A 22,378-nucleotide genomic window follows, 5' to 3' on the forward strand; every position below is an offset into this window, starting at 1 on the left:
GGAGGCGTATGCCTCTGGAGAAGTAGGAAAAGGGTAAGAGTTCAGTGATAAAATTCAAGACATCAATCCTAGAATGAGGCTCTTCATATGAACTTTGCCCATAGGGTTCTAGATAAAAATTCAATAGTGAAAGCATGATATATTTCTCATTCCAGTGGTCTATTCATATACCATTGACTGTAAAATAGCACATAGCTGTAAGGAGTCAAAGCAAGGAGTAAAAGAACCAGAAAAAGGTGAAAGAGAAATTTAATTTTACCACTCAGAGAAGAGCCACAAGTTTAGGCGCCTGGGAGAATCACCTCAACGTAACACTTGTGGCTCATGTCCCAGGTAGATAATTGCCTTTACTGGCAATGTGTAATTAAATGGGTTCACAATAATTATGCAAAGGAAACACATGGAAGGCAAGTGTATTAGAAAATTCAAGCTAATTCAGACACAGAATTAACAGTCAAAATCTTGTCAAAGTATACAATACTAAAAGAATTGGACCAATGTGAAAACGTGACAATACAATCCCCGCCTTCTCAGTCATCACTCCAGCATGACAACATGAAAGGACAACAAAACTACAATGAATAGGGCGCAAGCTGCAATTCTTCCTTGGGATACATACCATATTCTCACATTTTAGAAACATTTTCTGTGCACAATTGATGGTCCAGATTCATCATACTCTGCCTTTGCAATCCACATCTGCTCTCAATAGACAATGCATCTCATCAGAGATCAAATGGAAACACTTAAAACATCATTAAGAGAAACAGAGAAGGAAAGAATAGCACAAACCTGCTGGAAGGTGCTCAGGGATGCCAAAATTGAACCACCAATCCAGACACTGTACTTTCTCTCAGGTGGTGCAACCACCTTGATCTTCATACTACTTGGGGCTAATGCAGAGATCTCCTTGCTCATTCTATCAGCAATGCCTGGGAACATTGTTGAACCTCCAGAGAGGACAATGTTACCATACAGGTCTTTCCTGATATCAACATCACACTTCATAATGGAGTTGTATGTTGTCTCGTGAATGCCTGCTGCTTCCATTCCAATCAAAGATGGTTGGTACAAAACCTCTGGACATCTGAAACGTTCAGCACCAATGGTGATGACCTGACCATCAGGCAACTCATAGCTCTTCTCCACAGCAGAGCTGGTCTTGGCAGTCTCTAGCTCTTGCTCATAGTCAAGGGCAATGTAAGCTAGCTTTTCCTTCACATCTCTAACAATTTCCCGCTCTGCTGAGGTGGTAAAAGAATACCCACGTTCTGTCAGAATTTTCATCAAGTATTCAGTGAGGTCACGACCAGCCAGGTCAAGACGAAGGATGGCATGAGGGAGAGCATAACCCTCATAGATAGGAACTGTGTGGCTGACACCATCACCAGAGTCCAACACAATACCTGCAGAGGGAAAAAATTAGGTCATCCTCAGAAAGAAAATTGACAAATTTGAAAAAAGCCCATGATATGATAGTGAACCAACAAAGGTAAAACTCTTCATTATTTCATACGGTCCCAACTCAACGCACTAGAGGAACATTATCCTCTTTCAAGTATCAAGCTAAGTGTAATCATGCAGAATAACACAAAAACTTTCAGTCCCATCCCATGTTTAAATATAATGTCATAATATATGCTTTCAAGATACTTTAGGAATTTGTCACAACTCAAAAGTCAATATCTTAAAACTCTCTCAGTCGAGTTCAACAACAAAAAGCTCAAAGCATGTCCTGCAGCTTACCAGTTGTACGACCACTAGCGTACAGTGAAAGAACAGCTTGAATGGCTACATACATAGCAGGGGCGTTAAAAGTCTCAAACATAATTTGAGTCATCTTCTCACGGTTAGCCTTGGGATTGAGTGGAGCCTCAGTTAAAAGAACTGGGTGCTCTTCTGGGGCAACACGAAGCTCATTATAGAATGTATGATGCCAAATCTTTTCCATATCATCCCAGTTGCTAACAATTCCGTGCTCAATGGGGTACTTGAGAGTCAGAATACCCCTCTTAGATTGTGCCTCGTCACCTACATATGCATCCTTTTGGCCCATGCCAACCATCACACCAGTGTGACGAGGACGGCCTACAATGCTGGGAAACACAGCACGTGGGGCATCATCTCCAGCAAATCCAGCCTGAAGAACATTGCAATGGGTTATTTTAGACATGCCAAAGCATAGCGAAAGGCATTTAAAGATAGTAACTCGGTATATTTAAAAAAGGAAATAAGATAAAAGAAGATCTATTTCATACCTTGACCATTCCTGTTCCATTATCACAAACAAGGGGTTGAATGTCTTCAGCATCTGCCATCTTCTGCTATCTGCTAAATACACAACTAGTAAGATGTTTATGATTTCTATAAGCAGAGCCACTCGAACTAGAAGTTGACATTAAAGCCAGAAAGATCTCAAATGATGGTGCAACACCAAGACTCTGATTAAAATATCATAAAATAACCATAAATGTAGCCTTATTTGGTTTTATAAGATACAAATGACCACGAAGGAGCAATGATGACATTTCAATGGGAAAATGTACATACAACTCCACACAGAAACCAGAACCAGAGATTGCAAATCGAACTATTTTGACATTCAGTTGCAAAAAGAATTTATAGCTACCTATAATCATAACAGATTGAAGCCATTAACAAGAAAACAACGAAATACAAAGAAAGTGAGAAACAATGCGACCTATCAACCCCATTAAAAGTTGATAAAAGTCAAGCACCCGCCTCGCAAACACATTTTAGATCGTTCAATTGAAAATAACCTAGACTTACACACAACATCAAATCACCATCCACAACAAACATCAGACCACGAAAGAAGAAATAAACGTCGCACACATAGTCTAAATCATAATGCAGGTAACAACCCGCAAGGCATCAAAACTTAGAACCATAAAAAACAAAGATGCATGCTTGATCAAATGCTGAATAGAAATGCAAGGGACAGATCTAAGAGGCATTGAAGCGGATCGAAATGATAACGTAAGAGAAGCGAAGCAAGAGAAGAAGTAGACCTTGAGGATGGATTGGCGAGGATGGAGAGAGAGGTGTAGAGAGAGAGACGGGAAGAGAGGGAGTGGGAAAATGGGAATATATGAAAGGAGAGAAGAGAGAAGCAACGTTGGCCGTTGGATGAGATTTGAGATTTTGAAAATGGGAGGATGAGGGGAACGGGTCCATGTCCGATGTCCCCTCTCCTTCTCCACACTTTCTCCTCCGGTTTTCCGGTCATCTTCCCTTCACGTGCATTCACATTATTGCCCTTGCTCCTTTTTATTCCTTCGCATTAACGGAGGATAAAATTTTTCACCTTTCAAGTATTAAGTTTTATTTAGATTTAGATTTAGATTAGTAATCAAAATTTAATTTTTATTAATCTAATTTTTTAAAATTTTTTGAATCATCAATTTAATTTTTATTATTTAAATGAAAAATGACCTAGATAATAAAATATTGGTGACAGTTACATAAATGATGAAAAGTGAAAAATACATATGAAAGGAAAGAAAAGCAATAATATTATTATATTAACATAAATTATGTCAACATTTTATTAAAATAAAAAATCATGCTGTTTAAAATTATGAAAAAAATTGCATAATTTTACGATATTTCTTCTAAAAAATTGTAAAAAAATTCAAAATTGCACCATTTCATTAATGTAAAATATTAAATTAAAATGTCATTTATTTTATGCAAACGTTAATAATCAAAAGAAAAAAGCAATCAAAAAGTTGATAGATATCATTTACGAACCCAGGTTAATATGACAACGTCAATGAGAAGTCAATCAATACTTTTTTATTTTGCTAGAGCACAATAACATTGGTGTTATTATTGCGCAGAAGCCAAGCATCATCGACTCGTTATTATAATAATAATAATAATAACAACAACAAGCAACATTCTTATAGACTAAGCCATCCAAAAATTCACCGTAAAGACGTGAACCAACATAGCTAAGTAGGAATTCTTTTTTTTTTTTTTTGAATTACAAGACCAAGGTATAACTGTGTGAAGAGATTAAAATCTAGTCATATATAAAACAGTAAAATTTTTACATGTATGGTGGGACATCAAAAATTATAATATTAAAAGTATCATGCGGAAGTCGGTGGGTTAAGAGATCAGCACATCTATTTGCTTTTTCATGAGCATGGTCAAAGGTGATCATTTACTTTCTCATAATAAGATCTCTAATTTTTCTGACAGTGTTAAGCAAGAAATTTTTAATTGCCATGTCTTTCAGCAAGAAATTTTTAATTGCCATGTCTTTCTGTGAATTTAATAAATAATGTTTTCTTTCTTTGGGCTCCAATATCTCAAGTCTTTAACTTAAGCTAATCTAATTGGCAACTTGCAAATACCTTTTCAAAAACATACCTCTCACCAAAAATCATTAATGCGTTCCCAAAACTCAAATTGAGACCTTTTATTCAGACAGATTAGCCCTTAATCAACTGATCCAAGCACCTGACAGTAATAAAGTTTATCTTGATCTTGTGGAAATAAATAAGTTTTGCATTGCAAGGCACACAAGATCCACCAACCATAACCAAATACAGAATTCCATGAAAGTTGCAGTCAATCAAAACATCAAAGAAGTACTTCGTCATTTGTGTAAAGCCATCATACTTTCTCAAATTTGAATAATACCATTAAAACTAAAGGATAAAAATTAAATATTGTTACATAATTTTATAAAACGCCTTATAATTGAAACCATTTTTTATTTATTTTTGTAAAGCACTTTACAAAAAAGAGCCAGGGAAAAATGGTACAAGTTATGAGTTGATATGCAAGTAGCAGATCTTATTGTTAAATGGATTCAACTACTGTGCCTTTTTTCTCTTCCAATTATTTGAACAATAATAGATTGGAGAGAATTTTATGTTAGTCATGACTACCATACTACTAGCTTAATTGGATTTGTTTCGCATCACCTAATAATCACAATTTGCAAAGAAAAAACATACAAGTTTAAAGACTTGTTTGATTTCAAGTTTTAAAAACATTTTTTTATTTTTAAAAATAATAAAATTAAAAAATTTGTCTGAACAAATGTTTTGAATTTAATTATTTTTAAAACTGTTCTCATTTTATGTTTTTAAAAGCAAAAAAAATAGAAACATCTTAAAGCTATTTTTATTTTATTTTATTTTGCTTCCAAAATACATTACATTTGATTTATTGAAAACTATAATCATCTTAACCAATTACTATCATCAGCTACCACCATTAATCGGCAATGACCATCACTATTAATCAATTTTTAATTATAAAATTAATTTTTAAATTAACATAACCAAAAGTATTCTTTTTATTTTGTTTTGAAAAATAATTTTACAAACTATATTGCAAAACAATTTTTAAAAATAAAAAATGAAAACAAAAACCAAACATACCCTAAATTTGTGCAGTAAATAAATTACTGCATAAGTAAATGAATTGGCCTTAGCCCTTATGCGCTGTCATTTGCTTGTGCTATTTCTCTCCCACAGCACTTCTGCAGAAAATCCATAGTGGAAAACACTGACTAAAGGTACAAGCTGCTATAAGGCCATATGATATGTGGAAGGTAACTAGACACTTTTGTCATGTGTCATTCTCCAATGGTATGAATTAAAGTATTAAATTAAGTGATGTGTTGGGCCTCCTAATATGTAGGGCCATGTATAAGGCCCAAGGGAAATACTCAGGAATGAGGGAGATAGGGACAGAGTAGGAAAAACATAGTGCATAACAAAACTTGACACTATCAGTGTAGTGGAGGGGTAAAACAGGGGGTAGGGAGTGACAGAAAGGGTAGTTAGTAGTATCACCTTGGGGTAGAGGGCCTGGTCTCTCAAAAACCTGATTGTTTGAGGGACTCTTTCTTGTTCTCTGTTCTTATTTAACGTTTGGAGTATGAACTAGAGTGAGTAAGGTTGATTAATGAGTATATTCTCTACATTTTCCTTTCATAATAGAGGATACCAGTGAATTATTCATCATTTTCCTACCATTAATTTCTTTAAATGGTAGTTATTGGTGCTTGTCCTATCATTTTGGTATCAGAGCCAGCTATTATAGGGTATGGTTGGTATTAGAATGGAGGGAAGAGTTGAGCATTTGGAATAGGTTGTGTAAGAAATGCAAAAGAAACAAGGGGAGACTATAGAGAAACTTACCAGTGTTGAAGCTTCACCGACGCTCATCTTGCGATAGTTGGAGGAGTTGAAGAAGACGATAGAAGCTATCAACCCACCACCTCCTCCACCACCTTCGCCACCACCGGCTCCATCGAAGGATGAGCCAAGGAATGAAACCAGGGATATAGGGTTTAATATTGATGACCATAAAGGAACTAGGCACAATGAAGGCCTTAAACACCGCTGACTCGAACTTCCTTTATTTGACAGTGAGCACCCACTGGGATGGATTTTTAGGGCAGAGTGATACTTCACAGTGAATGGAGTTGGAGAAAGGGAAAAGTTGGATGCTGTTGTGGTTATTTTAGAAGGAAAAGCCTTAGTGTGGTTCTAATGGCTTGACACACGCACTCCTGTGCATTCATGGCAAGAGTTCAAAAGAGAAGTGACAGACAAGTTTCATTGTAAGCAATTGGGGGGAGAACATGAGCGTCTTTTGGCGCTTAAGCAGGAAGTGACACTAGCTGAATTTAGAGAGAAGTTTGAAATGCTATTAGTCCTTTTATCCATAGTACCTGATGAAATGATAATGGGGGCCTTTTTGAATGGATTAAATGAAGAAATTAGAATTGATATACGACTTATGCATCCCAAGAGCCTAAAGGAACTTATGGACTATGTAGGATAGGTGGAGGATAGAAATAAAATTAAGGAAAAGGTAATGGAGGAGAAGAGAAGCAAGGCAACGAAAACGTTTAGTGGTAGCCAATGGAGTGACCTGAAACTCATAACTCCTAAGTTCAGTATTGTGAAGGCGCCCAACAATCTGAGCGTGCCATCAACGACAAAGATGTGGGAGTGAAGGCGAGCAAGGAAATGAAGTTGATGCAAGTGAAGCAGGTGAGCCCTATCATGTCGTCAATTAGCAGCAGTAGGAGTGTGATGCCACGCAAGCGTCTCTTAAAGGTCGAAATAAATAGGAGGCATGAATTAGGCCTATGCTTTAAGTGTGAGGAGAAGTTTGGCCCAAACCACAATTGCAAAAATAGACAGCATAGGCTCTTGGTTATAGAGGACGAGGAAATCTGCCCAGAAGAAGAGGGAGCAGCAACCAAAATGAGAGCCCAATGAAGAAGAGGAGCTTGTGTTTATGGAATTATCATGGCTACTAGAGTGGGTCTTACGAGTAAACGAACATTAAAATTAAAAGGGAAGACACGCGGAAGAAGTGTCTTTGTGTTAATCGACTGTGGTGCCATACATAACTTCATGGTTGCAGCGCTGGTTGAAGAGCTCAAGATTCCAACCCAGACCATTAAGCAGTATGCTGTCACTGTCAGAGATGGGCAAAAAGTGTTTTCGAACCTCAAGTGTCCAACAGTAGAATTAGAGATATAAGGAATGAAGATTGAACAATACTTCTATTCGTTTAATTTAGGTAACGTAGACCTTGTGCTGAGGTTTAAGTGGCTTGAGTCTTTAGGGGAAACATGTATGAATTGGCGGTAGCTCCATATGAAAACAAAAGTAGGAAAGCAGTAAGTATGCCTCAGGGAAGATCCTTTTCTATCGCAAGCCCAAGTCTCACTTTAGATAATTAAAAAAAATATTTGTGAGATTATAATGGGGTACTTAATTGAGTTACAACCTTGTAGCAACAAGATGAGGAAGTTCAATCGATTGTACAGGGTGATAAAGCTAAGATACTTGAGGAATTCCTTGCTGTGTGTGAACCTAATAAGGGATCATTGCCAAGACGCACTCATGATTATTCTATAACCATTAAAGAAGGTTCACAACTTGCAAACACATAACCATATATGTATGGACATGCCTAAAAGGCTGAAATTGAGAAGCTAGTTAAAGAGATGCTGATGGCAGGGATAATACAACCCAACACAAGTCCTTATGCAAGCCTGGTGTTGCTGGTAAAGAAAAAAGACGGCAGCTGGAGGTTCTGTATTGATTATAAAGCTCTAAATCGTATCACTATACTTGACAAATATTTAATTCCAGCTATTAATGAGTTACTGATGAGTTAGGAGGAGTAACAATTTTCACCAAGCTGGATCTCAAGGCAAGCTACCATTAGATTCACATTAAAGAGGGAGTTGAACCCAAAACGACCTTTCGCACTTATGACGACTACTATGAATTCAAGGTTATGCCATTTGGTTTGATGAATGCACCTTCTACTTTTTAATCTCTTATAAATGACATTTTTAGAGATTATCTATGAAAGTTTACACTTGTATTCTTTGATGATATACTGGTGTAAAGTAAAGACAGGAAATCTCATCAGGAACATCTAAGGAAGACTCTGCAGCTATTGAAACAACATCAACTAGTGGTGAATCTAAAGAAATGTTTGTTTGGGCAGAACCATATTGAGTATTTGGGGTATATCATTTCTACTAAAGGAGTGAAGTTGACCCCTTAAAAATCACGGCAATGCTACAATCGCCAGAGCCAAAGAATTTAAGGACGTTGAGGGGGTTTCTTGGTCTCGTAGGATACTATTGCAAGTTTGTAAAGGGATATAGCAAAATAGCAGCCCCACTAACTCACATACTCAAAAAGGACTCCTTTAAATGGGATGAAAAGGCCTAAAAATCCTTTGAAGATCTCAAAGAGTCCATGACAACTTTGCCTATTTTGACAATGCTTGATTTCAACTAGCCTTTTGAAGTAGAAGTAGATGCTTTGGGGAAAGGAGTAAGGGCTGTTCTGATGTAAAGAGGACGACCTATAGCTTATTTCAGTTAGAAGTTATTTGAAAAATGCCAACAAAATTACGTTTATGAGCGAGAATTAACAGCGATCGTATTAGCAATCAAAAAGTGGCAACATTACTTGTCCAGCCAGACTTTCATTATAAAAACAGACCAAAAAGCCCTCAAATATCTCCTTGAACAGCGAGTCCTAGCACCTGATCAGAAGAAGGTGACAAAACTTATGGGATATAAATTCTAAATCCAATATAGCCTGGTAGAGAAAACAGTGTGGCTGATGCACTATTTAGACGCGATATGGAAATGGAATTAAGCGTTGTGTCTATGTGGCAGTATGAAGGGGTCAATGAGCTGGTTGCTAAAATTTCAAAAGATACACGTCTTTGAGAGATTATGTAGCAATTAATAGAAGGGAAGGAAGCACCAAAAGGGTATACTATGAGGCAAGGAGTGATTTATTTTGAAGGAAGGCTAGTGTTACCCAAAAATTCCCAGAAAATTCCAGCATTGATTACGGAGTTCCATGATTCACCTATGGGAGGCCACTCGAGCCATTTGAGGACTTACAAGAGCCTTGCTACAATGGTATTTTGGGAAGGTATGAGGAAAGATATTCAAGAGTATATGGTGAGATGTGAAGTTTGCCAATGCAACAAGTATGAGGCTTTAAATCCCTTTGGGCTTTTGCAACCTTTGCTTATTCCTCAAGCATCATGGGAAGATATTAGTATGGATTTCATAGGGGAGATACCAAAAAGTGGCCGCTTTGACACAATTTTGGTAGTAGTAGACTGTTTGACCAAGTACGGGCATTTCCTTCCTTTATCGCACCCACATAGTGTTAGAGAAGTGGCTGAATTAATGGTACAGGAGGTTATCAAATCGCATAGGTTTTCGAATTCTATTCTATCCAATAGAGATCGTGTCTTTATAAGTCAATTTTGGAATGAGCTCTTTAGCTTGGTAGGAACCACTCTCAAGTTTAGCTCTTCCATCATCCTGAGATTGACGGGCAAACCGAGGTGGTCAATGGAACTTTAGAGACCCACTTGAGGTGTTTTGCTAGAAATACTCCAAAAAGGTGGGCTAAATCGTTATCTTGGGCTAAATATTGGAATAATACCATTTATCACAATGCTGTCGAGATGACAACTTTCAAGGCACTATATAGGAGAGATCCATCAACACTTTTGAAATGGAAAAATTAGCCTTCACGAGTCCAGGCAGTGGATGAGTTAATATAGGAAAGAAACTTGATTTTGGATGAACTCAAAGGGCAACTAGAGAAGGCTCAAGTAAGGATGAAAAATCAAGCAAACAAACAACAAAGGGAAATCTAATTTGAGCAAGGGGATCTTGTCTACCTCAAACTAAAATCGTATAGGTACAAATCTCTAGCCAAAAAACCTAATGAGAAGTTGTCACCCAGATTTTTTGGCTCTTATAAAATCCTGGAGAGGGTTGGTAAAGTGACATACAAGCTGGAGTTACCTCTAACAGCTCGAATGCATAATGTATTCCATATATCTCAAGCTAAAAAGTGCTCTAAAAATTTCAGTCACTGCCCAACCCCTCCCTAAGGGCCTCAAAGAGGAGCCGGAGCTGCAAATTCAGCCAGAAGAACTTAAGAGTGTGAGGAGGACAAACAATGGAAAGTCGCAGATTTTAACTAAATGGAAAGACTTACCTGACCATGAGAATGCCTGGGAAGATGCAGAAGTGCTAATGGAGCAATTTCCCCACTCACCTTGAGGACAAGGTGTTGCTTGCAAAGGAGGGAAATGTTGGGCCTCCCAATATGTGAGGCCATGTATACAAGCAAAGGCCCAAGGGAAATACCTAGGAACAGGGGAGACAGGGATAGAGTGGGAAAAATATAGTGCATAACAAAGCCTGACACTGTTAGTGTAGTGGAGGGGTAAAAAAGTAGGTAGGGAGTGACAGAGAGGGTAGGCAGTAGTATCACCTTGGGGGAGAGGGCCTGGTCTCTCAAAAACCAAGTTGTTTGAGGGTCTCTTTCTTGTTCTTTGTTCTTATTTGACGTTTGGAATAGGAACTAGAGTGAGTAAAGTTGATTAGTGAGTGTATTCTCTACATTTTCCCTTCGTAATAGAGGATACCAGTGAAATATTCATCATTTTCTTGCCATTAATTTCTTTAAATAGCTGTTATTGGTGCTTGTCCTATCATGATGTAATGGGGAGGTTAGAGTAGGAGATTGCCCAAGCAAGATCAGATCCATCAACCTGGGGTTTTTTTTTTGGGGGGGGGGGGGGAGTCTCTCATACAACATTTGGTAAGTAGAAAAGTGCTATTCAAAAAGAAAATGGAAAATGCACCAATCACAATTTCTTTCTAAAAAACGTTTTAGTGTACCAAACATTGCCTTACAATACATTGTGATGATTCTTCAGGAAAATCCCACAAAGTGTATCTGAACAGTGGAGACTAGAGATGATAAATTGGTCCGGTGACTATGCCAGAACTAATGTTGGACCCATCAACTAGACTCCACATTATTATAAGGAAAGACTGCTAAACAAGTCAACTCTAGTAATTCTTTCCAAGCATTAGAAGAATTAGATGCTTGAACAATTTTCAAGATTAAACCAGTGTCACGACAGTATTTCTCTCAAACTACAAGACCCACAGATCTCTTTAGTTAGTTAAAGATAATGTCGGATTCAAACGGGGAAAGATGTTGCAATAAACAAATAAATCAAGCTGTCAACTAAGAGAAAAAATTACAATTGGTGACAAAGTTATATATGTCTCTCTTGTCCTTCCAATCACTTTTTTAAGTTATTGGATGTTTCTACAATGCCCAATTATGCTCTCACAAGCTATTATTTTCGGATACTTATAAAACAGTCCCTTCTGAAAAATTCCAAAATTAAAAAAGAAAATTCCCGCCAAAAAAATGGAAAGATCAGCCCTCAAGTTTATATCGTGCTCACTTACTTGCATATGTTGTCAGTATCCTTTCACACTGTAAGATCAGTTCATCTTCCGGATGTTGAAATTTTCAAAAAAAAAGACATACTCATTCTTTCTCATCAACTCCCTGTTTGGCCCCATCAGCTCCATCAACTGGAGGCAATGTCTACAGAGAAAAAAGATCAAGAGCTAAAATCATAGCTGGGAAAATGAAAGATGAACAAACTCAAAGTCAAAAATCCAGGGTGGAGCGGGGAGGGAAGGAGATAACATGAAAGATTTGGGTTATTTTGTCAACCAAAACAAAGGTGTCAACAAAAGGCTACATTTTTTTTCACCCCTTAAATTTATGTTCATCTCACTTCCTTCCTAATTTTTTCATGTCAATTTCGTGTCCTAACATCTCATCAAATAAACCTAAATGGTGCCGTCTTATATCTTGAAACCCAACCCCAGCCTTCTTCCTCCACAAAGCTTATGAGATATTATGCTAGAAATCCACGTAGGCAATGTAGTATTGATTTTTGCATAATCTAAAAGCTACATGTAATATCAATTTTTATAACCATGCAGGATGAAACAAAAGACCAAAAGAAAACATTTGGATGGTGTTGAAAGTTGAAATTAACATCATACTTAGAGGACCAAAAATATATAAATTTGCTTTCAGGCAATTATAGGAAAACATTACAAGCTGAATTTATCTTAGTGTAAATTATGCTATGTCATCATGTCAACATTGTAAAGGACAAGTGACCGTATCTCAAAGTAAAAATGAACAGGACAGTGTCAAACCATATATCCAATTTTGAATACCCAGCTGCAACAACCGGTATATGCAATTTGGATCAACTGCTTACCTTTGAGACTAATACCTAATTACAAAATTTGACCTTGAACTGTGAAAGGTAACAAAATATCTCTTAAAATTCAGACTGAAATAAAATGAAACTGTTAAATCCCAATTAAACTAAATTACCAGAGCATACGTAACAATATCTTCATGTAGCCTCTTGTATCAACCTTTTAAGTCAAACCAGATGCAAGTTCATAAGGATTGTTTACAAGGAAGGAGCTTCTCACAGTCAACTTTCACTAGAATGTTTTCCTTTCTCAGTCTAAAATTCATAGATATGCTCTGTTAACATTGAAATTCACACAGAATTTGCATTCAAACCTTAGATCAAGGAGGTCAATGTTATCTTCCCTTAATTTTTTTTCAAAACGGATGTTTCGAATGGTCTAGATTTCAGTTAGGCACCCCCTCAAAAAATATGCATAAAACATCATCATGAGCTTTCAAAATTCCAGTTTAGACAAAGCAAGCACAACAAAATCCTCTAGCTTACTAAATTCATAATTTGGAGTCAAAAAGCTAAAGACAGTTGGAAAGAAAAAGGCAGGATGAAATCTTACAAGATTAGGCTTATAGATATTATGGACAACAGAGGCACCAGCAAGAAGAGAGAAGACGACAACAACAGACGACCAAGCCAGGGATGGAGTCCCGATTGGCTTCCTTCCACCTCCAAATTTTTTATTCATTCCCAAAACTGTGAATGGTGGCCTTCTCGTACTGTCTAAAAGCAATGTTCAAATTGCTTCTTCTGTACATGGAAAACCACAAGTTTCTTTTCTCAATCTCAATTCTCAGATGACACTAACAACATAAATGGAGAACCCCGCCCCATTCAAGTTCGTACTAATTTGTAAAAGGGAAGATCAGACAGACTTTCTCCAAAAGCCATCCCATTATAAATGCTCTATTATCACAGTTCAAATTTATGCCTAAAACAAGATGATAAAATCATTGTACTTTTTTTTGAATTCATAAACTAGTATCAAGTAGCAAAAATTAATAGTCGCGTAGCAGTAGTCTAAGTAAAGCAACCATCACCTGGAAGAAATTGGAGATTGGCGAGAAGTTGTTCGGCTCAATCTCTATGAGGTTGTGTGGAAGGGTCTTCAACGTCAGCTAGCCGGTGGCCAGTGGCGTCGTTGCAGCACAGCAAGAGCAACGCAACGACTGCAGTGTGAAGGTTTGGAAGACTGGGGGTGGTACCTGGGATGAAAGATAAAAAAAAAAAAAATCGTTTCTTTTTTGGTTTTTTTAAAGAGGGGCAATTTATTCAACAAGTACACAACAAAAAGCGCAATTGATGGACAAAATTGGGCCCAACATGAAACAGAAACTGTAAAACACAAAGAAAAGAACATTAAAAAAAACAAAACAGACCCTTGGATTATTGGACATAAAAAAAATGTGAAGCATAGGGAGTTATTAAATATTAACATTTAATCACTTTTTTTTTCCCTACCAACAAACAAGAAAACTTTTTAATAGTTATCTCTTATGTCGTAATCTTATTATTTGCAGGCAGCTCGCAATGATGTTCTTCTTGCTGTTCCAGCCCTTCTGTATGCTATAAACAACTACCTGAATTTTATTATGTAGGTACTTTTTGTTGTAATTATTGTGTAAGTGTGTCAGAAGGAAAAGTCCCATATTGACCACATGAAAAAAGCTCCTAATGTATATATATATATGCTAAGGAATGAAAATGAGTTTGGAGGAAAAGTAGGATTGTGTGCCCTTACACACGAGTTGAAGGGACACTAGGTCTTTTACCAGATTTGTTTTGCAAAATTATAAAATTAATTTAGTCTCCCTATCTTTCTGTTAAAATCATAATTTTTGTGTTTAAATTGTTAGCATTTAAATAGGTTAATGGCTTTAAACAATATTTAATTGCCATAACCTTCTCAACTTTCAAAAAACGTCCAAATAAATTGACTTTATGTGCTATTATGCTCTTTAAAACTAATGTCTAATTACTTTGCCAAAGTCTTCCATGTGCTTTCCCTATATATAGTCTGGGAATGCAATGTGTCCAGTACTAAACTCTTCAATTCTCAAGCTTATTCTCTGTATTGTGTTGCTAAGTATATCTTGTTCTATGGCCTTGCTTATTTTGTAGGAAGTGTTTGTTTAATCTTGAGGAGCTATCGCGCAATCAACCTTATGTGGCGGAATAGCTCTTAAAGACAGTGTCCTTGGCATGACTCAGACTTCATATCTACTCGGTGATTTCAACACTTTTAGTCCTTGGTATGCTACTATGACTTTTTTATGCATCAACACATTCATTTCCTGTCATTATGAACACTTGAATGTCTCATAAAGCTACCCAATTCCTAAGCGTATTAGACCAAGAATTGTTACAAAAAGCCGCGGGCAGGGCATTGGAAAATTGGGCCCAAGTCTTCCATGGCCTTGCTTTCCCTAATGTCTTCCATGTGCTTTCCCTATATATAGTCTGGGAATGCAATGTGTCCAGTACTAAACTCTTCAATTCTCAAGCTTATTCTCTGTATTGTGTTGCTAAGTATATCTTGTTCTATGGCCTTGCTTATTTTGTAGGAAGTGTTTGTTTAATCTTGAGGAGCTGTCGCGCAATCAACCTTGTGTGGCGGAATAGCTCTTAAAGACAGTATCCTTGGCATGACTCAGACTTCATATCTACTCGGTGATTTCAACACTTTTAGTCCTTGGTATGCTACTATGACTTTTTTATGCATCAACACATTCATTTCCTGTCATTATGAACACTTGAATGTCTCATAAAGCTACCCAATTCCTAAGTGTATTAGACCAAGAATTGTTACAAAAAGCCGCGGGCAGGGCATTGGAAAATAGGTGACAAATTAAACCTTACCCCATGCTAAATCCAAGGTTGTGGAGATCCCTAGAAAGAATGGCATTATCATTATGTTCTCACTGAATATGTTAATCTTGACATTCTTTTTGTGTTGATGACCTCTAAACCAGAAGAAATTGTGTGGAAATTACTGCCAAACAAAAGAACCTTAGCTTGTTGATGGAATTGTAATCTGACTGATGATGTCTTGAATACCTGCCGTGTGCAAATGGTTGGAGGTCTTTCTAATGTGACGTGGTTTCTTGTCTGTTCCTGTGTTATTTGACATTTTGGGTATCCTACGATCACATTTAAAAAAAAAAAAGGAAAAGAACAGAAAAGAAAAGCCAAGTGTTGAGCCATGTTGCCATATTATCTTGCTATAGTCACGTTTTATGCATTAAAGACAACTCTTGTATGTTGAGTTTCATATTTCTTAGTGTCTGACCGGTTGATCACATTTCATGCAGCTTTATTTAAATCCTGCTTCTGTGAACATGCTAAGGAATTTGAAGGTAATTTGTCATTTGTTGTGCTTTTGGGCAGTACATTTGTATCCATAGTAATGGTTTGCTGAGTTTGCTCGTTGTGCTTCTTTAGTGAGGGGGTGCTGATGCTTCTCATTGCAGCGCTTAAATTATTGTATGCAGTGTAAATATGTTGACTAGATGTTGACATTGTAAATAATATAATTTTGCAGGCATTAATAGGTTCTTAATTAGTCACAATGAGGCTTTAAGGCTTTGTCTTGTATCTCAACGTCTTAATAGAGGATTTCATGTAGGCAGACTCAATGACTATATTTCACTTAAAGGGTTACAAGGAGAGAAGAAGAGAGGAAACCCTTTAAGTGAAATATAGTCATTGAGTCTGCCTACATGAAATCCTCTTTTGCCTACATGAAATCCTCTTTTCATAGTTTAAGATACAAGGTGTTAAAGCTTTATTATGAGTTACGACTAATTAAGGACTGCCCAATTACAGCCTGCACTTTCACTACCTATTCAGCATATTTACACTGTACAGTAATTCCAATTGTTAATTATTTGTTCAAAAGGAATTTGTTACACCCCTATTCGATTATATCCTCTTGTTTTCCCCCTTCTTTATTCTTTCTTCCTTTTCTTGGCGTGGCCCAATATCAGCATCAAAATTTTGGGGATTCTAGGATAAAACGAATGGCTGCACAAGCTTGAGTTTATAGAGTGGTATTTTCTAACTATTGCATTTAGCAGTCCCTCTTGTTTTGCTCTTCCCTATGAGGATATAAAATGCTTTAATGTGTTGAGCAACTGTGTGCCGGATGGATTTTAGGAGGATGCTTTTGGCATGTACTGTTATAGAAGCAGAACTGATCCCTTTCTGTAATCTCATTTATGTGGACTGTGGTATATTTACATGAACAACTAATGCATGCCCTTTGTGAGACCAGCCACTAGTTGTCTCTCTGTGACAATTATTCTTCAAAAACAGTGGAAAAATAATTTTCTTGATGACTCTCTTTAGTTGATCTAATTTCTCATGTTTGACTTTGCATGTACAGGTTTTAGTGATAGCAATTTTGTTAAAGATGATTATGAGACGTCGCTTTTCCGTTTTTCAGGTTTGTGTTTGAGCCCATTGTCATGCAAATATGAATGAGGCACACTGTGTCTGTGTAGCCATTATTTAGATCTTTACTGTTGAATTCGCAAGTTTTAACTTTCAATCCTTGCTTTTGTCCCAGTTGAGCTTAATCCTTGAGTGCCACGCTTACCTGCAAAACTGATTTGTCATTTTACTACAGTGGGAGGCTCTTCCTCTGTTGCTTACTGGTATAAGTGTTATTGTGTTTATCAGCTGAAATCTTTACCTGAAGGAACCAGAGCTTTGGGTCTTCCCATCACCATGGGTTTGTATATGTATATTTGTAAGTATGTCGGTTCTTTATTCTATGGCTGTTGTATATCTTGTTTTGAGCGAGAGATTTTTCAAGGTGAACAATGTCAGTTTGCAGATTTAGATAATTCAGATTCCCTTCATTTTTTGTTGTTGGTTTTTGAATCAAGGAATTGTTTTGCAGGTAATTGTTCTGTCATTGGCCTGTTTATAATTGAGAGTATGCTCTGTAGGGCCAATAGGATACTAGCATTTACCTCCAGGTGGTGTTTCTAGCGTTCTCATGATTTTATCGTGTGCTGATTTAGACTGGACAGTGCTCTGAGAGAGTTGAAAACTGTGTCACTGCATGAGTGTAAACTTTTATCCAATTCTCTGGCTAGATGGTCCACACAATAATCAGTACCAGTTTTTATGCCTTTTCGTGTTCAACAGTTTAACAATTTTCTTGTTTTCTTTGTTTGAATCCTTTCAATGTTATTGAATGTCTTGATTAGACTATAATTGTCAATAACAAAATATAACCTAAACCACTGGGGTTTGACTTGAGTGGTTAGGTTGGCTGTGTTATTGTGTGTGTGTCAAAAGAAGAAGTCTCATATTGCCCACATGAGGAGAGCTCCTGATGTATATATGTTAAGGAATGAAAATGGGTTAGTGAATGGGTTTAGAGGAGCAGTGGGCTTACAAGTCAAAAAGGTACTAGGTTCTTTTATCAACTTTATTTTTTACAAAGGTTATTAAATTAATTTTTGTAAATGCTTTTTCCCAAAACTTTGCTTTACACGTTTCAAGTCTAAATTCATTATCCTTGGATTTCTTAATGTGCTTTAACTAGACATTATTTCCAATTAAAGCTTGAAATCGGTTTTGCAATTTTCTTCAAGTGGCAAACGTTCAAAATGCTGGAATCAATTATCTTCGTTATAACAATGTGTCATTATGTTTATGAAACTCTCAATTAAATCATGCTTTAAGGCTTCATATAGATTGTGCCTATATATAGCCTAGGGAATGTAGTGTATTTAGAGCTTGGCTCTAGAGTTCTAAAGCTTCTCCTCTATGTGTTGTGCTGACTGAGTATTATGCTAGTTTCTATTGTTTTGTGTCCTTACTTTTAGTAGGAAGAGTCTGTTTAATCCTGGGGAACTGCCGTGCAATTAACCCAATATGGCGGAATAGCTCTTAAGGACAATATCCTTGAGCATGACTCAGACTGTATTTTTACCTAGTAGTGCCAACAAGCTGATGGTTTTGGGTTAAGCCATTTGTCAAACCTAAGCCAAACTGAGAAAGAAACTAGCAAGATGCTGAACTTCCTAACTGAAAAATCAAAAATTTAGCACTTGAATCCGACCATTACACTCTCCATATGTTAATTTTGAGTTTCTTGATTTGCAGAACTTATTCTTACATGGGATTCATTCAATTTTTAACTTAATTAACTATCCATAACACATGTACTCGTACCAAATGATGATGATTGATGATGATTGTTAAATTGTTGAATTCAGTAACTATTTTCAAACCTTTCATCCCAAAAATCTCAACTGCAAGCCTATCCTGCATTTCAATTCTGCCAAACTTGTGTTAGCTGGAGAGATTGTGCATAATAAACACATTTGAGAAAAGTAGGCCTCAAGCTCATATTGGCATCATCTTCAATAATAAATGACTGTTAACCAGGTCAGAGTTTGAGACTATCTTGTGGGCTTGTGCCCAACTTGGTCTTGGACCATGTAGATTGGCGTAGACGGATACTTAATTAAACGCGCATGCAAGCTTGAACCTAAATCTAGATTTAGTTGTTCTGGTTGATTCTTGAATCCAAACGCGAGATTGAAATCATTCTACTTGATTCATTCGTTGACGAGAGAACAAAAGTAAATATGGAGCTAGCTAGATCTAAATTCAAGAATGCTCAATTCTCATTCTTTAACACTATCGGTCCTGCTATGCGTCATTTGCTTCATCAGCAATGAAAAAAGCGTTTGAATTAATACAATAGCTTGGGAGTGTTGCTGGAGATAATTAAGCCTGTGTTTTTTATAATAGAGGGTGGGTTGAAAGATACAAGCACAACCAATTTTAAAGAGAGAAGCCTCCTTTGCCTCTCTTTTTGAGGCAGAGGCTTAATCTAAACCATCTAAATTCAATTTAGACTGTTCAAATTTAATTTTTTTATTTACATTTTTAAAATAAAAAATATATATAAATTATAAAAAAATTTAATAAATATACTTATAAATTTGATAATTCAGATTTAATATAAATTATCTAAATTTAATATTAAATTTTTTTAATAAATTTACTGTTTTGTTCAAAATATATTTGTACTATCTAAAATATATCTAAAAAGTTAATTTAAATTTTTTATATTAAATTTGAACCATCTGTATTAAATCTGGACTGTTACATTGATAAATATGTATATTAAAAATTTTATAATTTTTATATATTTTTTATTTTAAAAATAAAAATAAAAATGTTAAATCTGGACCGTCCAAGTAAATCTGAACAGTCCAAATTTACTTCTCTCTCAAAAGAAAAGTAGAGGAGGCTTCTCTCAAAGAAGAGAAGCAAGTTCATTTTAACTACAAGAGCTCCACTTCTCTACTCTAGTCTCCTTCTTTGATAAGACCTAAATCATTTAGATTTAAATTTTTTAATTTTATATTTTAAACACAGTTTTTTGTGTGGGCCCAAAAAATTTTCTCAAATTAAAATATTAAAAATTTTATAGAAAAATAAATTATAAAGTTTAAATTATTATTTATTTTAATTTCACATTCAATTATTTATAAAGTGGAGAATGATAAATAAATTTCACCAAAATAACTAAATGATAAAAGAGAATCACAAAATGAAATATAATTACATAGTTTTTAGGAGATTATTTGAACATAAATGTTTTTGCAAAATTACGTTTATTGACCTTTGGAAATAATAGAAACAAAATTAATTATCATAAAGCTACCCAATCCCTATGTGTATTAGACAAACAATTGTTACAAAAAGCCATGAACTAATTTTTAGATCAGGTCATCTTCCAAATGTTGAATTTTTCAAAAGCAAGACAATCATTCTTTCTCATCAACTCTCTGTTTGGCCCCAACAGCTCCATCAACTGGTGGCAATGTCTACAGAGAAAATAAAGATAAAAATCAAGAGCTTACTAAATCATATCTGGGAAAATGAAAGATGGACAAACTCAAAGTCAAAATCCCGAAGAGAAAGAGAGAGGGAGGGACATGACATGGAAGATTCGGGTGATATTTTGTCAACCAAAGCAGAGGTGTCAGCAAAAGGCAACAATACATTTTTTTTATCCCCTAAATTTAAGTTAGTCTCACTTCCTTCCTAATTTTTTCATGTCTTAAGTCATAACAGCTCATCAAATAAACCTAAAATGGAGCCATTATGTATTTGAAACCCCAGCCTTCTTCCTCCACAAAGCTTATGAGATACTCCCTCTAGTCTTAAGAAGTAATTTTGGTCCAAAATATATACACCTTATAATAATCAAATCATGTTTTTACCCTTTCTTAAATAATATAAAGGTATTTCATATAGTTGTCTCATTATCTAAAGCCAAAGTAAAGATGAAACTACATCTTTTTTGTTATAATATTAAGAAAAAAAATTAATTTTTTAACATATGTGAAACAATTAAAAATATCTTATAATAAAGACCGGAGAGAGTATTATGCTAGATATCCATGTAAGCAATGTAGCATTGATTTTCGCATCATCTAAAAGCTACATGTAATATTGATTTTATAACCATGCAGGATGAAACAGAGACCAAAAGAACACTTGGATGGTGTTGGAAGTTGAAATTAACATCATATTTAGAGGACAAAAAATATACAATTTTGCTTTCAGACAATTATTGGAAAACCTTACAAGCTGAAGTTATCTTACTGTAAATTATACTACATCATCATGTCAACATTGTAAAGGACAAGTGACAGCATCGCAAAGTAAACATGAACCGGACAGTGTCAGCCCATCTATCCAACTTGCAACACCCAGCTGAAACAACTGGTATATAAAACTTGTATCAACTGCTTACCTTTGAAACTAAGACCTAATAACAAAATTTGACGTAAAAGGTAACCAAACAATCTCTGAAAATTCAGACTAAAATAAAATGGATCTGTTACATCCCAGTTAAAATTAATTACCAGGGCATACATAACATTTTCTGCATGTAGCCCCTTGTATCAACCTTTTAAGTCAAACCAGATGCAAGTTCATAAGGATTGTTTACAAGGAGCTTCTCACAGTAAACTTTTACCATAATGTTTTCCTCTCTCAGTCTAAAATTCACACAGATGCTTTATTAACATTGAAATTCACATAAGAAATTGCATTTAAACCTTAGATCAAAAAGGTCAGTCTTATCTTCCCTTAATTTTTTTTTTCCTTTTAAAGGAGGATGTTTTGAATGGTCTAGATATCAGTCATGCACCCCCTCAAAAATATATGCTTCAAACATCATCATGAGCTTTCAAAATTCCAGTTTAGACAAAGTGCATACAACAAAATCCTCTAGCTTATTAAATTCATAATTTGGAGTCAAAAAGATAATAAGAGTTGGCCAGAAAGAGGCATAGTGAAATCTTACAAGATTAGGCTTATAGATATCATGGACAATAGAGGTGCTAGCGAGGAAAGAGAAGACGAAGACAACAGTCGACCAAGCCAGAGACAGAGTCCCCCTTGGCTTCGTTCCACCACCAAATTTTTTCTCAATCCCAAAATTGTTGCCAGAGGGGTGAGGTGACCTTCTCGTGCTGTCTGAACCCCAAGTTTCTTTTCTCAATCTCAACTCTTAAATGACGTTAGCAACATAAATGGAGAACCCTGCCCCAGCCCAATTTATGATTTTCAAGTTCATAACTAATTTGTAACAAGGAAGATCAGACAGACTTTCTCCAAAACCCATCCCATTATAAATGCTCTATTATCACAATTTATG

The 22,378-nt window shown here is 35.9% G+C and overlaps 1 protein-coding gene and 1 long non-coding RNA gene across 2 annotated transcripts; both read right to left on the bottom strand.

Annotated features, from left to right (window-relative positions):
- Positions 1-395: 395 nt before the first annotated feature.
- On the bottom strand, positions 396-3,168 carry LOC129314619 (actin-11-like). Its single transcript, XM_054958101.1, has 5 exons — positions 3,033-3,168; positions 2,259-2,328; positions 1,747-2,140; positions 793-1,406; positions 396-699 (listed from the first exon to the last, which is right to left on the bottom strand). The coding sequence occupies exons 2-5, from the start codon at positions 2,316-2,318 to the stop codon at positions 634-636; spliced, it is 1,134 nt and encodes a 377-aa protein (XP_054814076.1). The 5' UTR covers positions 2,319-2,328; positions 3,033-3,168; the 3' UTR covers positions 396-633.
- Positions 3,169-11,527: 8,359 nt separating this feature from the next.
- LOC129293375 (uncharacterized) lies at positions 11,528-13,873 on the bottom strand. Its single transcript, XR_008589150.1, has 3 exons — positions 13,716-13,873; positions 13,235-13,425; positions 11,528-11,984 (listed from the first exon to the last, which is right to left on the bottom strand). It is a non-coding gene; the product is annotated as an uncharacterized LOC129293375 (long non-coding RNA).
- Between the last annotated feature and the right edge of the window lie 8,505 nt (positions 13,874-22,378).

This window comes from Prosopis cineraria, unplaced genomic scaffold (assembly GCF_029017545.1).
Source record: "Prosopis cineraria cultivar Desert tree isolate PC_DT_omini unplaced genomic scaffold, ASM2901754v1 PC1, whole genome shotgun sequence".
In the NCBI taxonomy this organism is placed as follows: Eukaryota; Viridiplantae; Streptophyta; class Magnoliopsida; order Fabales; family Fabaceae; genus Prosopis; species Prosopis cineraria.

Bases quoted from the DNA above. Each gene is read 5' to 3' on its own strand.
- LOC129314619 (XM_054958101.1), bottom strand. From the start codon at position 2,318: ATGGCAGATGCTGAAGACATTCAACCCCTTGTTTGTGATAATGGAACA. The intron at 2,141-2,258 runs GTATGAAATAGA...AATGTTCTTCAG, and splicing joins ATGGAACAGGAATGGTCAAG to GCTGGATTTGCTGGAGATGA. The intron at 700-792 runs GTTTGTGCTATT...TATTGAGAGCAG, and splicing joins CCCTGAGCACCTTCCAGCAG to ATGTGGATTGCAAAGGCAGA.